The sequence below is a fragment of the Erythrolamprus reginae genome, chromosome 3, assembly GCF_031021105.1.
Source record: "Erythrolamprus reginae isolate rEryReg1 chromosome 3, rEryReg1.hap1, whole genome shotgun sequence".
NCBI lineage: Eukaryota > Metazoa > Chordata > Lepidosauria > Squamata > Dipsadidae > Erythrolamprus > Erythrolamprus reginae.
The window spans coordinates 10,543,442-10,557,643 of record NC_091952.1 but is presented as its reverse complement, the minus strand read 5'-3'; the positions used below and the strand labels follow the sequence as shown (position 1 = coordinate 10,557,643).

The 14,202-nt window shown below is 37.8% G+C and overlaps 1 protein-coding gene across 9 annotated transcripts in view; it reads right to left on the bottom strand.

Annotated features, from left to right (window-relative positions):
• DIDO1 (death inducer-obliterator 1) overlaps positions 1-14,202 on the bottom strand; it is a 124,111-nt gene that overhangs the window by 6,000 nt on the left and 103,909 nt on the right. For all 9 annotated transcript variants that reach the window (XM_070744468.1, XM_070744469.1, XM_070744470.1 and 6 more), the window contains 9 exons: positions 13,293-13,776; positions 12,226-12,385; positions 11,465-11,581; positions 9,096-9,203; positions 8,108-8,243; positions 7,446-7,989; positions 6,375-6,528; positions 5,532-5,621; positions 4,678-4,873 (listed from right to left, as the gene is read on the bottom strand). In XM_070744468.1, coding sequence (XP_070600569.1) covers positions 4,678-4,873; positions 5,532-5,621; positions 6,375-6,528; positions 7,446-7,989; positions 8,108-8,243; positions 9,096-9,203; positions 11,465-11,581; positions 12,226-12,385; positions 13,293-13,776 — 1,989 coding nt within the window. The remainder of the gene's footprint in view (positions 1-4,677; positions 4,874-5,531; positions 5,622-6,374; positions 6,529-7,445; positions 7,990-8,107; positions 8,244-9,095; positions 9,204-11,464; positions 11,582-12,225; positions 12,386-13,292; positions 13,777-14,202) is intronic.

Here is a 14,202-nt window from a genome sequence, read left to right as displayed (position 1 = left end):
TTTGCGGTACAGATTAATGAAATTGAAATGTTTGTGAGCCCTTTTGAATTTTCAATATTTCTACATCAATATGACCTAACAGCTGATCTATTCTCCATATGTGCTAAAATTAGATTAAAAAAAGAGAAACAATTAAAGCAAATGGGTCAAAAGCATTGGGTGGCAAGAGTACGTGAGTCTCTAGGATTGCTGGTTCATTTGAAAGGGAAATTAGAGTCAGGGGTTTCAGTCAATGGGGTATTACACCAGGTGTGAATGTGGAAGGTCCTGCCTTATTTAAAGAACAGAATTCTGAGAATTCACTTATCACAGCCTGACCTTCCTAACACGGGTTATGTGGAAGTATGTCATGACTGGAACTGAGAAAATTTCTCAGGATGCCCCCCGCCCCCCCCCCCAAAAAAAAGGTTGTTGGTGTCCATCTAGAAGAGGTTCCAAAAAATTTGGAGTCCACGTTTATTCCTGGGCAGATCATGTGCAAAGAGGCAATTTAACACTGCTGTTCATCTCCCACGAGTGATCTGCCAACTATAATCACACAAAGAACAAAGCATATGATACTCCAGCAGGAGCAACCCAAGGTAACATCTGACCGAAGGCCTCTTGCACTGGAGAATATCAATGTTCTCGAGGCCGTCATGCTGGTGAGCCCGAGAGGGTTGCAAGGAGAGGGCTGCTACCCTCCTGAAGAACTCTGTTGCTCTCTAGATTTTGTGAAAGATCACATGAACGAACCAGAGGGGTGCAGCATTAGAATGTTCTGTGGATGGATGTGACCAAGTTAGAACTTTTAAACTTGAATCAGTAGCATGGTGATGTGTTTTCAAAAGGCAAATAATGCATTCCAGGAAAAGTAACTTATCTCAACTGGGAAGCATGTTGGTGGTAGTATCTTGGTTTGGGCCTGGCTTTTCTGCCTCTAGACCAGGTCAGATTGCTCTCATTGATGGAATTATGAATTCCCGATGCTTATGAAAAGAAGCTGGCCTATAGTGTATAATTTCCTGTTCAGGTGAGAAGGCAGGAAAACTATATTTTTTATGTCTGGATGATCCCTTCTGCAAACGTTCCAAGAGATGATCCTCATTTAGTAATGGTCAAGTTGAAGCTCCTGAAGGTCTGTGTGATGCTTCTCCTTTTGCCTCTGCCCCCTTTTCAACCCCAATCTGATCCTTTATTCCTAGCTGGTATTTACACCGATATCAACTTTGGTTTGCCTCATCCCCCAAAATGCTTGCCCTCCAACCGTCAAACTAGTTTGAACTGGGATACAAGCAATACATTTTATGTTTTTGAGGGAATTACTAGCACGAAAGGAAAATTTCCCCAGCTATAGAAAAGCTTTCAATCAGCATGGAATGCAACTCCATTGTTTTATGCTGATACGGGTTAGACACTGCTAATGCCACCTAAACATTTTCCTCCTTAAAACCAATCCCTAACTTTATTGCTGGGAATTTGATGCTCTCGAGAAGTGTATTAGTGGGGCTGTTTGTAGGTATCTGATAATTCATTGGTGGATATGAAAGCACACTATGTTTCTAGACAATGATAAAGATTGCTAATGTTGGAAGGCGACGATAGCCTGTGATAGAGCAACTGCAAGGCCATTCTGTTGTACACCCTTTGTAATTTAAATGCTAAAAGTACTGGCATAGCTTTAGTAAAAGCCTTGAAAGAGCACGCTTTGAGAGCAGGGGTGGCTAGTGGACAAGTAATTCGCATAGATTAGTTATTTTACTTTCCCTGCCCTTCTGAGACAGGTAGTCCTTGACTTCTGACTATAACTGGGACCAGAATTTCCATTGCTAAAGAATATAGCTGTTAGGTGAGTCGTGCCCGACTTTATGACCCTTTTGTTTTTGCCATGGGTGTTAAACTAATCATTGTAGTTGATGAATGCTTAGCCGCTGCTAAGCAAATTCAAATTCCGCCTTTGACTTTGCTTGTTGGAAACTGGCTGGGAAGGTCATAAATGGTGATCATCACATGATTCCAGGATTCTGCAACCATTGTAAATACATTGAACACGACAGGCCTACTTAAAATTGAAGTTTTTGTAGTTTCCACCTTGGATGTATTAGAGTAAGAGATAATTATTATTGAGTTTTGATTCTAAATTTTTGTCTGTGTGTTAAACTGTACTCTGTAATTTCAAGTAAAACAAGAATTTGAATTCTAAAATGGGGCCTATTGATGTAGAATATTCCCAGAATGTACTTGTAAAATAATCCTGCTGCATATTGCTAGCTACATACACCTGACACTTTATTTCAAAAAGAGATACAATTTATCATACAAAGCATTTGATTGAAAAAGACAATTACCACTTTGTATAAAATTCTTTTATTGAGATTATATAATGAAAGCAGTAGTTCATCTTTGGGGCTGGGGAACATTTATGATTTTACATCTTTCGACATATTCATCCACACTACAAAAAACTCCTTGTGTGAAAATACATCAAAATTACTATACACAAATATTGTTCAGTGTTTCCTTTCGAGAAAGTGTGTTTTGAGAATTTCCTGGTCCTTGCCTGTATTATAATTCCCATCTCCTAACTAAAATGACAGCTACAAGTGTGATGTTGTGATTGCCAATGCACTCACAAAAAGAATTGAGAATTTATTGTAAAGAGTACCATCATTCCCTTCTCAAAAGTACACTGAAATATGTACTGGTTGAGTTTGGATATTCTAGGATGGCAATGCAAATCAGCATTAAAAAATGTGCAGAGAATAAAGTGACTTTTTACGTGCAAAAAATGTAACGTTTGATTTAAGGGAAAATCATAATAAATTCCTGAGAAATGTTGACGGTTGCGCAATGCTCCATCCCAATGCTGCAATCATCCCAATGCTGGGATCTGGGACGGATCCAACAACTGGTGCGAAGTCAAATTCTCTCTTTACCTGATGGATTCTTCTACTCGTTGATTATGGAATCATTTCTCCACAGCTCTTCCAAAATTGTTATGTCCATGGTATAGATATTTTAATTTATGTACATTTGACGGAGCAATAATTGTTATTATTTAGAGGTGATTTCAGGCCTGCCTTTCCTGCCTTTCAAGTTACCAGAGACCCGTTAGAGAATGCATCACGGCTTCCTTTTTGACAGCATTTAACCAAAACATTTATAAGAAGTCAATCTATTGCAGGGATTATATTTTTAGCCCTGACTGTTTTGACCACCAAATTATCTGATTTAGAATGGTTCTTTAGGGATTACTTTTCCAAGATGCGTGCAATCTTCAGAAAATATCTGTGGAATTCATCAAGATGTTGATAACTATGGATCTTTCCTCAAGAATACAGAACATTTTGCAATATTCAAGGAATATTCCCAGTTCTCGTCAGTCTTAAGATTTGCCCAATAGGTTTTAAACTGAGTGTTCTACCAGGACCAGGAGAGCAGAATTTTAATATTCAAAGCAGCAATTGGGGTGCTCCTGCCAGTGATTCATAGAACCAATATGTGCTCTCAGTCTCTTCCATTTATCCAGTAGGTAATCTCCTTGCCAAAATTATAAAATGATTATTGGTGTGAATTAATGCTAAAAATTCATGTGATATTTGGGTTGGCTAATTTAGCATTGCACTAACTATGATGATACAAAGATTTTCAGTGATTAAAAAAGACTGCAGAAAAAAGTTGAAGATCCAAAAAAGAATAGTGACTTTGGTAAAATGAGAATGTTTCTTCTTTTCTTTAGTTCTCGTCTGCCTGCATTTCTGGATCCAAAGAATTTCAGAGCAATCCATTTACTGGAGCAAACATTTACATTTGGTTTTATACATGAAGCATTCAGAAATTCTATCTTCAATATGGGCAGAAGTATAGATATTTATTTTTTTATTTCTATAACTAAGTAGCAATGTACAATGGAGATGTACCATCATGATAATGTCAGCTGTTAGCAACCATGTAAGATTTTTCTCCAGGATACTTGATATCATGAAATACTTGTTCAATAAAGTCTATTATTAGGCCCCCAAAAATCTACCTTTAAAGCTAAGGAATGAGCTCTGATTCTGATGTTTTTATTGGAATTTCCATCCCACGAATCAAAAGCTTGATTGAGGTGATGTCACAGAGGGAAATAAGGTCCTTGGTGTTATGTCTCATTTGCAACTTTAACACTTTTGATTTTCCTCTTCCTTTACTTCACTTGGAAACTGTTATACTGAAATTTAGAGATCTTGTAAGATTTGGGATGTGAGAAATCAAGTTTAGTCAGAACATACCTGCTTATATAAAACCCCATTCAACAATGGGTAAGCAGATTCTAATGTTCAACTTGAATTTCATTGTGTAAATTGCTAGGAAGATACCAATCAAAGATGGAACACGTGTTGTGTATTAATGTTGTAAAATGTGGCTAATATGTCTACAACTATTTTAAAAATAAAGAAAAAAACTACACTTTAGGGAAACAAATTGTAGACGCACGCACGCACGCGCGCGCACACACACACACACACACACATACATAATTATGTTGTTATGCACTTTTATCAGTTATTATGTTTGTACGCCACCTAGAGTTCTATTTTTGCGATATGGATGAATATGCTAAATAAATGAATGTAGTGTGTTATGTCTGGTGTAATACTTTGTAGCTGTATGTTGGGAACGGAAGGTATGTCATGTTTCCTATCATTTATTGCTTACCTGGTCCCTCAAAAGGCAAAAGTTTGGATGGAATGGGATCCTTAGCCCTGAGGGGAATCAAATACAGGTCCTTGACATGTCTGTTGTTATTAGCTACAACTCCAAATCGGCACCGGCTGCTAAAATAGGAGTAGAGAGAGATGTAGGCAGCTTCCTCCTCTTCTGTTGCTGGGTGGAAACGGATTAAGCACAATTCCTGGCATATAGAAATATAAAGGAAAATACTGACTCTTGGAGCGGGGGAGGAGAAGAGCAAGTAAAAGCAACATACGCTAAGGAAACACGTATGTTAGAAAAAATTCATCCAGAATATTTGGGGCAAGCTCAAAGGTGGTATAAAGTTTTTAAAAAGTTATGTTAACTAACCTTTCTTTAAAAATTTTAAAAAGTCCCTACCAATTTATTAAGCTGAAGGTAGTGAAAAATAATTATTAGTAATTCAAATTTTACTTCATTCTAATATATAATGTTTTTTTAAAAGTTAATATTTGGGGATATATTTAAATAAAAACCCTGTAACAGGCCAGCAAAAATTCTTACTTATCTTAAATCAAAGAAAAAAAGCACTAAAATATATTATCTTTAAAAAATATCACAATCATATAATACTTATTTACAAAGCTCACCAATAAAGCTTACTTTAGAAACTATGACTGACAGCAGCTGCATGCACAATTCTTTTAAAAGTTCCTGTTATTCAAAATATTTAGAGTGGAACACATTAGGAATTGCTTGTGCCAATAATTCAGACTGAGGTTAACTCCAGCCTTGGGCAATATTTGGCCCCAGTCATTTATTATAACATCAGCTTCATCACATTTCAAATGGATTATAGTACCGCCACACTTGATTACCTTTGATACGGAGGATTTAAGTTTGCCAATATAATCCCACACTGTTTTTGGTGAGATCCTCCCTCCGATATGAATTGTGTCTGGTAAATCCTAAAGAGAAAACATGAGAAATAATTTGAAAGAATGTTTTATGTCCATACTCTAGCAGCTAGATTGTAAAGGGAAGTCATATTGTGGGGCCTTCTCTGAGCTTGCTTGTTTTCTTGCAGAGGTTTTATTACCCAACTAAGTAATGTTATCAGTGATCACTGATAATATTACCTAGTTGGATAATGAAATGTCTGCAAAAAAGAACCAAGCTCAGAGAATACCAAATACCCCACATTTCAACCTGAGCTATAAATATTGTAAGAGTCCTCCAATTATGACCGACTCAGAAAAAAAATTATGACCCAGATTCAAAGTTCTGATGGCCTCCTGCCTCCTGCATACAAATATAATAATAATAATAATAATAATAATAATAATAATTAAAAAAAAATTATAATTATTATAATTATTATTTTGGGGAGGCTCAGCAAGTGGCCCACATCTATAGCCACTGGCAGCATCAAACAGTTACATAACCATGATTTATTCTCTCTCTTTCTCTATGGAGAGAGTTGCTTAATGGAGTTGCTTAATGACCACTGTGTTTGCTTAACCTGATTTCACTTAACAACTGCTACAAAAAGTGTCATGAAATCAAGTCAGTCACCTAACAACCCACAATGACTGCAGCAACTTATGAGCATATTTCCAGCCTCAATTCCAGCTGTAAATCAAGGACATTTTACCTGTAATAAAACAAAATTAGTTTCCACAAGCGTCCATCCAAAACCAATAAACATTCTAAAATCCTACCTCACTGAGATAATCAAAACACCCGGAGACTGGATAAGCCTTGGTGACAAATTTAGCCACACCTTGCATGTTGATAAAACCTTTCCAAATGGTATTCACACGAGAAAGAAACAGGGGTGTATCTCCTTCCGGAGGGGACCAAATATCTGACATACTGCAAAAGAAAAAAAGGGGGAAAAAAATCTCTCAAAGTATTTCCCCATAACAGCTTCTCCATTCCAAACATTTTCAATATTTCCGCTGTAATGCAATCATATCAATTTAAGCTGATGTTTTTCAACCTTGGCTATCTGAGGAAGTGTGAACTTTAACTCCCAGAATTCCCTAGACAGCAAGAATTCTGGGAGTTGAAGTCCACACCTTTTCAAGTGGCCAAGGTTGAGAAACCTATTTAATGTTAACCCCATCAATGTATTAGAATTCAGAATTGCAAGTTACTCAGCACTAGATCAAGCTTTCCACAATTTGCTGGTTGACATAAATAGTCTGTGCCAAATAAATTATTTTTGATATGACAGGAGATGGAGTGATATGATCCTTAGAGGGGGGGGCAATACTTATGATTTGCTTGTTCCAAGTCCCTTAATTACTTTGCATAGCTATCAAACCTAGAACTTAAAAAGAAATTTCCTGACAGTAAGAACAATTAATCAATGGAATAGCTTTCCTCTGGAAACTGTGGATGCTCCATCCCTGGAGGTATTTACGAAGACCTTGGACAACCATTTCTCTGGAATGGTATAGGGTCTCCTGCTTGACTAGAAGACCTCCAAGATCCCATCCATCTCTACTATTCTATATGTTAAATAATTTAGTTTGAAGTCTTTTGGACCTATTATGGTGTTTGATCAACAGCATTGGCATTCTGGTTAGAAGAGTTTTAGTAGGTCTACATACTGTGTATAGGCAGAGGATGGATGGATGGATAGATAGAGATAGACAGACAGACAGACAGACAGACAGGTAGATAGATAGACAGACAGACAGACAGACAGACAAGACAGACAGGCACCTCCCAAATACTTTGTGTTATAGGTTATGACCATACCCTAATTCCCAGACATAGCATACCTGACATTTAAAGACGATGGGCCTGCCAGGTATCTTGGATCTGATGGTTTTGTTAAAATGGATTTTGGAGCTGATGAAGCAGGTCTTACTATTTCTGTCTTGCTCTCTGCTACAGAACCTTTGTCAGGAGCAGAAGTGAGATGCAACGGAGAAATCCCAGCAGAACCAGAAGCTGCAGAGGTGCTCACAGCTGTTCGGGGATCTTTGCCAGAAACAGTCACTGTCGTGATGACCCCGGTGACATAGGATGAAGGATAGGCTGAATTCCCCATGGATAGAGAAGATTCTGAGTTGCTTTGCACTTGGGATAAAGGGATGTACGTTCTTTCCAGGCTTGGCTGAACTACTGTCTCAGGCACAGGTTCCACAATGGCTTCCAAGATCTTCCCTGAGTTCTCCTGATCTTCCCTTTTTACCACCATGTTATCTGCTGGTGTTGAGCTTTCCAGTTTGGACTTAGTTTCTGACTTTGGTTCTGTTTTCTTAGCAGTTGATGATTTGGGCTTTTTCGAAGTCCATTCTTCATCAGAGGCAGAAATCTGACCTGTATTGTAATCAAAACCAACAACGATCATTGCAACAGGATATGGGGCTTTAACATTATGGTTTCATAAGCAGGAGGGCAGAGGATGAACAAGCAGCATCGCGAGCCTTATACCCACCTGTACAAATTTTGCAGTTCAGATCAAAAAGATGGGCCCGATGCTGACTTGTGGTGTCCTGCAACATACTGCTGAAAACATCCAAAACAGGTGCACTGCTCTTCTCAGGTGCTGCTCGGTCCGATTCTTGCTGCTCCTAACAATATGCAGAATATACAGAGGTTTTGTTTGTTTTATTCACCTCCGGCATGTAGACAAAACAAAATAATTCTTGAGGTAAGATTAGAACTTTTTTTTAAAGCTGTCCTTATCACTAAGAAGCAGAAAGGGCAACAGGCATCTAACCCTGAGTCTTGTTGAATTCTTTCTGGAATCCTTAAACAAAGATAAAAGGAACATTCTTGGTGAATTTAAAGTATAACATTTTAGTGTCTTCTGTTGACAAATCCTCAAATCAGAAATAGGAGGCGATGGCTAATATCCTTATAAAATTGCAACCCACAGTAAGTCTTTGGTGTAATTCCCACTTCTTTCTCTTTTTCTGATATCAAGAGACAGTGCAAGATTTGGAAACATGCCTATGGGATGATGGCTGTCCCAAGTGCTTTCTTTTTCTTTTCTTTTTTCAAAAGGCATCTGGATTTTGTTTTTCATTGAAAGCATTTTGCTTCTCATCCAAGAAATTTCTTCAGTTCACTTCAGTTTGGAACAAACCTCTTGGACAAGAAGTGAAATGTCTTCAGGGAAAAACAAAGTCCAGTTGCCTTTGGAAAAAAGAAAAATAAATAGCACCATTGGGACATTTGGAAGCATAGTTTAAAAAAAAAAATCCTTGGCATTTCTTTTTTTCTATTAAGAGCTTGTCTTTTCAAAGAATCATCCTCAAACTGGTGGCGCTGAAAGGGAAGGGCTAGATTTCCACTTTCATAATTTCTTGCTGTCTGACTCTGGAGGTTATAGAGGTGAAATCCATCCAAGAAGAGTAAGTTGGGGGAATGCTACCAAACATAGGATGCATAAAATCAAGTAATCAAGTAAGTGTACTTACATCAGAATCAGACACTGGTGGAGAATCTTCCATGTTAACATCAGGGATAGGTTCTTGTCTCACGGCCATTTTTTTGTTTTCAAAGGTTTTACGCCTAGATGCCATTATCTGTGGAAGGAAGAAAAAAGATTATTTGGTTAGTTTTTAATCAGTGTTCTAAACTTTCTACATTTGGATCCATCATTCCCAACACTTCAGGTTGGTGTGGATACTGTAGTCCCAATATCATTTATGTGATCTATTCTTGTAACCTAGGCTTCCTTAGAAAACAGGAAGCAGTCTTCGCCTCGGCATAATCTTTTTTATTTACAGAACTGTGAATCCATTTCATTCACAGTCTGCAAAGCTTGGCAAACAGTCTTTCAGAGGAATATTTATCAACAACACCTTAATAATAATAATAATAATAATAATAATAATAATAATAATAATAATAATTTAATAATTTATTAAATTTGTATGCCGCCCCCTCTGAAGACTCGGGGCGGCTCACAACATAACGCCAATACAGTACAGTACAAATCTAATATTTATTTTTTTTTAAAAAAAAACTAATTTAAAATACATTATCATAAAAACATCTACTACACAGTCATACACACTCAATCCAACTCACTTGAAACTCTGCCAGAGAACTAATTTCCAAACACAGGGCAAGGCAAAACTTGGCATTGTCTATTAGTGTCACAAACAGAACTTTCCAACCTTGAAATGACCGAAGGAACAAATTGTTTCCTGCAAAAGCCCACATCCCTTTGCTCTTTTATTTCCTATGGGAGGCGCCAATCACCTCCAAGGTGTGGCTTTACTCCCAAATTGACCCTGCTTTCTTAGTTGTTGTCTTCCTACAGTTCTGCACATGGGAACAGGCTCCATCTGTTCTTCTGACTCACTGATGTTTGACTTCGAAGGAAGTTGATAACTGCCAGATGTCCTTGGCCCCCTCTCTGGCCCCAATGCAGAGCCTGCCCGAGACTCCAGGACTGGCCCATGTTCCTCCCCAACCTCTTCACTGTCCGAATCTGCAGCCAGCTAGCAGGCCATAACACCTATCTCCCGTGGTTTCTGCCTGGTGAGGACTGGTACCCTCAAACCAAAGCAGGGTCATCTTTTAAGCATTTCCCCTCTGAAATAAATTACTCCCCTGAAGTCTGGGTGGCTTTTCCCCAGTGGCATTCTGGAGCACCCTAAAGATCTGGTTCTACTCCCAAACCTTGGATTTGTCTAGCTGTCCCAAAGGTGCTTTTTCTGAGGGGCAACTGGACTTCCTTGTTTTTCTTTGAAGATACTTCATTTCTCCTCCTAAGAATCTTCTTCAGCCCTTGAAAAAAGCACCTTTGAGACAACAATGACCTGGATGACTAAGACTCTCCATAGACATTAGGCTAGTTAGAATCCCTTGTGTGGTGTGTGTATGGGGGGGGGGGGGGTTGCTGTTGACTAGATTTGTCATTTGCTCATACAATCTGGATTGCACGCTGCTGGTTTTTATTTTGAGAACTGCCTGGAGTAAACTGGAGTCAGGCAATGTCAATGTCAAATAAAATAAAAAAATATATAACCAGAAAGCATCAGGCTGGGAATGACTGTATAGATTGTAACCAGTTACAAAATCCAGAGTGATTGCTACTTTGTTAAATAACAACAACATCCAAATATGGGCAATTCTTGGCTTATGGCTATAATTGTGCCTAGATTGGGTCATAGGTCATGATGGTCAGCATGTGCCCAATTTGATTTTACGTACAAGGTTTTTTTGTGGTGATTGTTACCAAATCACCATGATCCTTAAGTGAAAACCACTGTCCGCAAGGAGAGGTTGTGATTATGTGGAATTGGAAATGAAAACTGCTTTCAGGCAAAAAATATTGTAAATTGTAATTATGTGAGTGAGGGACACTTCAATGTAAATACAGTGCAGTTGAAAAGTATTCCAAAAATGCAATCATGTGATTGTGGGGGGCATCCATAATAACTTCAAATTTGGGTCATAAATGGCTTTTGGAGGGTCTGTCTTAACTTTTAACAGTAGCCTAGTGACCATTTGTAAGTCAATTACTACCTGTACATTCTTATTAACCATACCCCATAACCATAATTAATACAAAAAGCATCACAATTTTAACTTAATATTCTGGTTATAAACACGTCTGACCACAACCAAATTGGGTTCCAACCAAAAAATTCACTCCCCCCACCTCCGTGGACAATTTTCCCTTCCACACCATTTTTTTTTTTTTTTTGGTGGAAAGTAAATTTCCAAAATTAGGTTTCGGTCACAACCAAATTGGTTTGTGACCAAAGTTATGGAATGAATTATGGTCGTGACCAGAAGTTCTACTGTATGTAGACAATGAATTATTTCGTACTGATTTGGTTGGTTTTTCTTTCCATGCCGATAGCTCTTTAGATAAGAGTTCTTCAGGCTTCATTCTTACAAGTCTTGACAAAGGAATATCTTCTCGAAGAACACGGTGGAAAAGACCCTACAGAGAACACAGTAATAAGAGAACATAAACTTCTATATAAATAAATATTATCCAATTTAAGTCATCTAACTAGATCGAAAGAACACTCATTTTTTTAAATGTGGTTGCTAAAAATTGAGCAATTTGATGATGTTATATGTGATGAATTTCAATCATTACCTTTGTGCTTTTATGAAAAATCTTACATTCATCTTTATGTGCATTAAAAAGAAATGTTAAATCTTGGATTTCAACATAAAATACAAGTAATTCTATTACGTTTGATTAGCAATCGATTATTCCTAAATCATTAATCACTCTTTGAAATTATCCACATTGAGGCTGAATATTTCATCCTGAAGCTGAAAAAATACTTTAGTATTAGCAGTCTATTAATAAATATTTTTGTTTGCAATGCATCTACAATACTAACACAATTTATCACATGATCAATTAGTGAGATGAGGGAAATCAATTTTTATTCACTATATATAAACATCTACCAAATGTTTCTTAGTCATTTTGTTCAAAACCTAACAATCTAAGGTAGAGATGTATTGTATATTCCAGAGCAAAATAAAATAATTTATATTAATGACTAAATTAGAGTTGAAAATAAAAGCAATCAACACAATTTCTCCTTCATTTCAATACAAACTAACCTGATTTTTGGGGTCCTTAAGGTTGAACATAATACTGCGATATTTACTCTTGTATCGATTATCTGTGGCCTGGAATAAATTGAACATCTCCTTTTCAATATTCAGTGCAATCTTCCCCACTTCATTTTCTGTCATGACCAAGTCATCACTGTCATTTACTCTGCGGGGGGAAAAAGACAGAACTATTAGTTTAATCTAAAGGCAGCATGTGACTGTACAATCTTCAATAATTAGTCTCATTAACAGAACTTCAATAGAAAGAGAATATCTGTAGTTCAGGGTTCAATGGCGGAATTCTTGGTGCTCTCTGAACTTGGTTGTTTACATGCAAATGTAACAGTACCGAACTAGGTAACATCATCAGTATTAAGTGTGGAGTTTGCTGCCTGTTTACTGTATAGAAGCTTGCCCTGCCAGTTTTAGTGGAATGTGATTTCCCCCTTTAGAATTTTCATGATTACAGTATTGATTAGTGAGGTTGTTTGCCTGCTTAGCAAACTGTAGTCTGCTGGAAAGAATGGGCTATAATCTATTTCCTTCATTGTTTTTTAATTGTCAATGAATGGTGTATAAATGTGGTTTTATCTCTTGTTTATCGGTGGCTGATTTGTCTGAATGCTAAAATTCCATTTATGGATTTGGCTTACTCAAGAAACAAGCAAGCAAGCTAGCTAGCTGAGAGAGCACCAACAACTGCAGAGAACACAGGATTGGGGGGGAAATGGCCCTTTTTGGATTGGGAATTACATCCTTCATCACTGGCACATTTCAAAATAATTTAAAGCAGTATTTCTCAGTTGGGAGCTTGAAGATATGTGGAATTCTTGGGAGTTGAAGGCCACACATCTCCAAGCTGCCATGATTGAGAAATACTTGATTTAAAAGAACTCTACATTTATAAAATTATAAATCTTTGTAAATTTACTGTACACTTGATGGAAGTGCTGATAATGACTTGGGACAATTTAGAACAGCTAAGTATTATCCAAACTGGCTTTCCTTTCTACAGAATGTAGAACCTTTATAAAGTATTTCCTTCTCAACAGGAGTATATGCAGCGTTCCTACCTTTTCCACAAAATTTCTTTAAGGGACCTCCGGATGTTTTGTCGAATCTGGGAATTAGGTTGCGACTGGCTGGTGCTTGGAGTTTGCTTGGCTTGTGGAGGCAAGGGGGCAGTTGAAGAAGAAGCGGGAGGCATCACAGGTTTCTTAAGCCCTGGCACTGTGCTAGAGGAGGCGACTGGTTTTTTAGGGATGGGATGGGCTCCATAGGAGGACAAAGGTGGCCTGGATGATGAAAGACCACCTGAAGCAGAACCTGTGGCAAGCGAAGACTTCTTAGGTATGACCCCTTTAAAATCTGCTGCTGAATGTTTCAGTGGGGCCTTAATAAGTGAAGTACTGGCAAACGGCGCGGGCTTCTTCGGGGCCACACTTCTTGTTTGAGAAGGCATGTGTTTCTCAACCACCGATGTAGGTCCAACAGTTTTCTTGAACGTCATAGAAGGCTCTGCTGGTTTATCCTCAACTTTCCGCTCTTCTTTATGTGCTGTTAACACCAAAAAATTGCTAGCTCAATTATAGGAATGAGTAATTAATTAAACTGTTATGCTGCCTGACACTCAAAACTACTATGCGTTAAGTAGCAGAATGGCTTAATAATGACAGAAATGATTCCATAAACCAGAAGAATGATTTAACCTGATTTTTGTTGAGGGGGGAGACCATTAAATCAATGATTAAAAGTGTTTGTCTTTTGTGGCTCTACAGGTAGTCCTCGAATTACAGCTACAATTGAGCCCAAAATTTACGCTGCTAAGCAAGCAGTTGTTATATGAATTTCACCCCATTTTACAACCTTTTTGCCATAGATTTGTTAAGCAAATCACCGGTTGTTAAGTGAATCTAATTTCCCACCGTTGCTTGGTGGGAGCCATCTGGGAAATGGTGATCACATGATCCCAAGATATGTCAG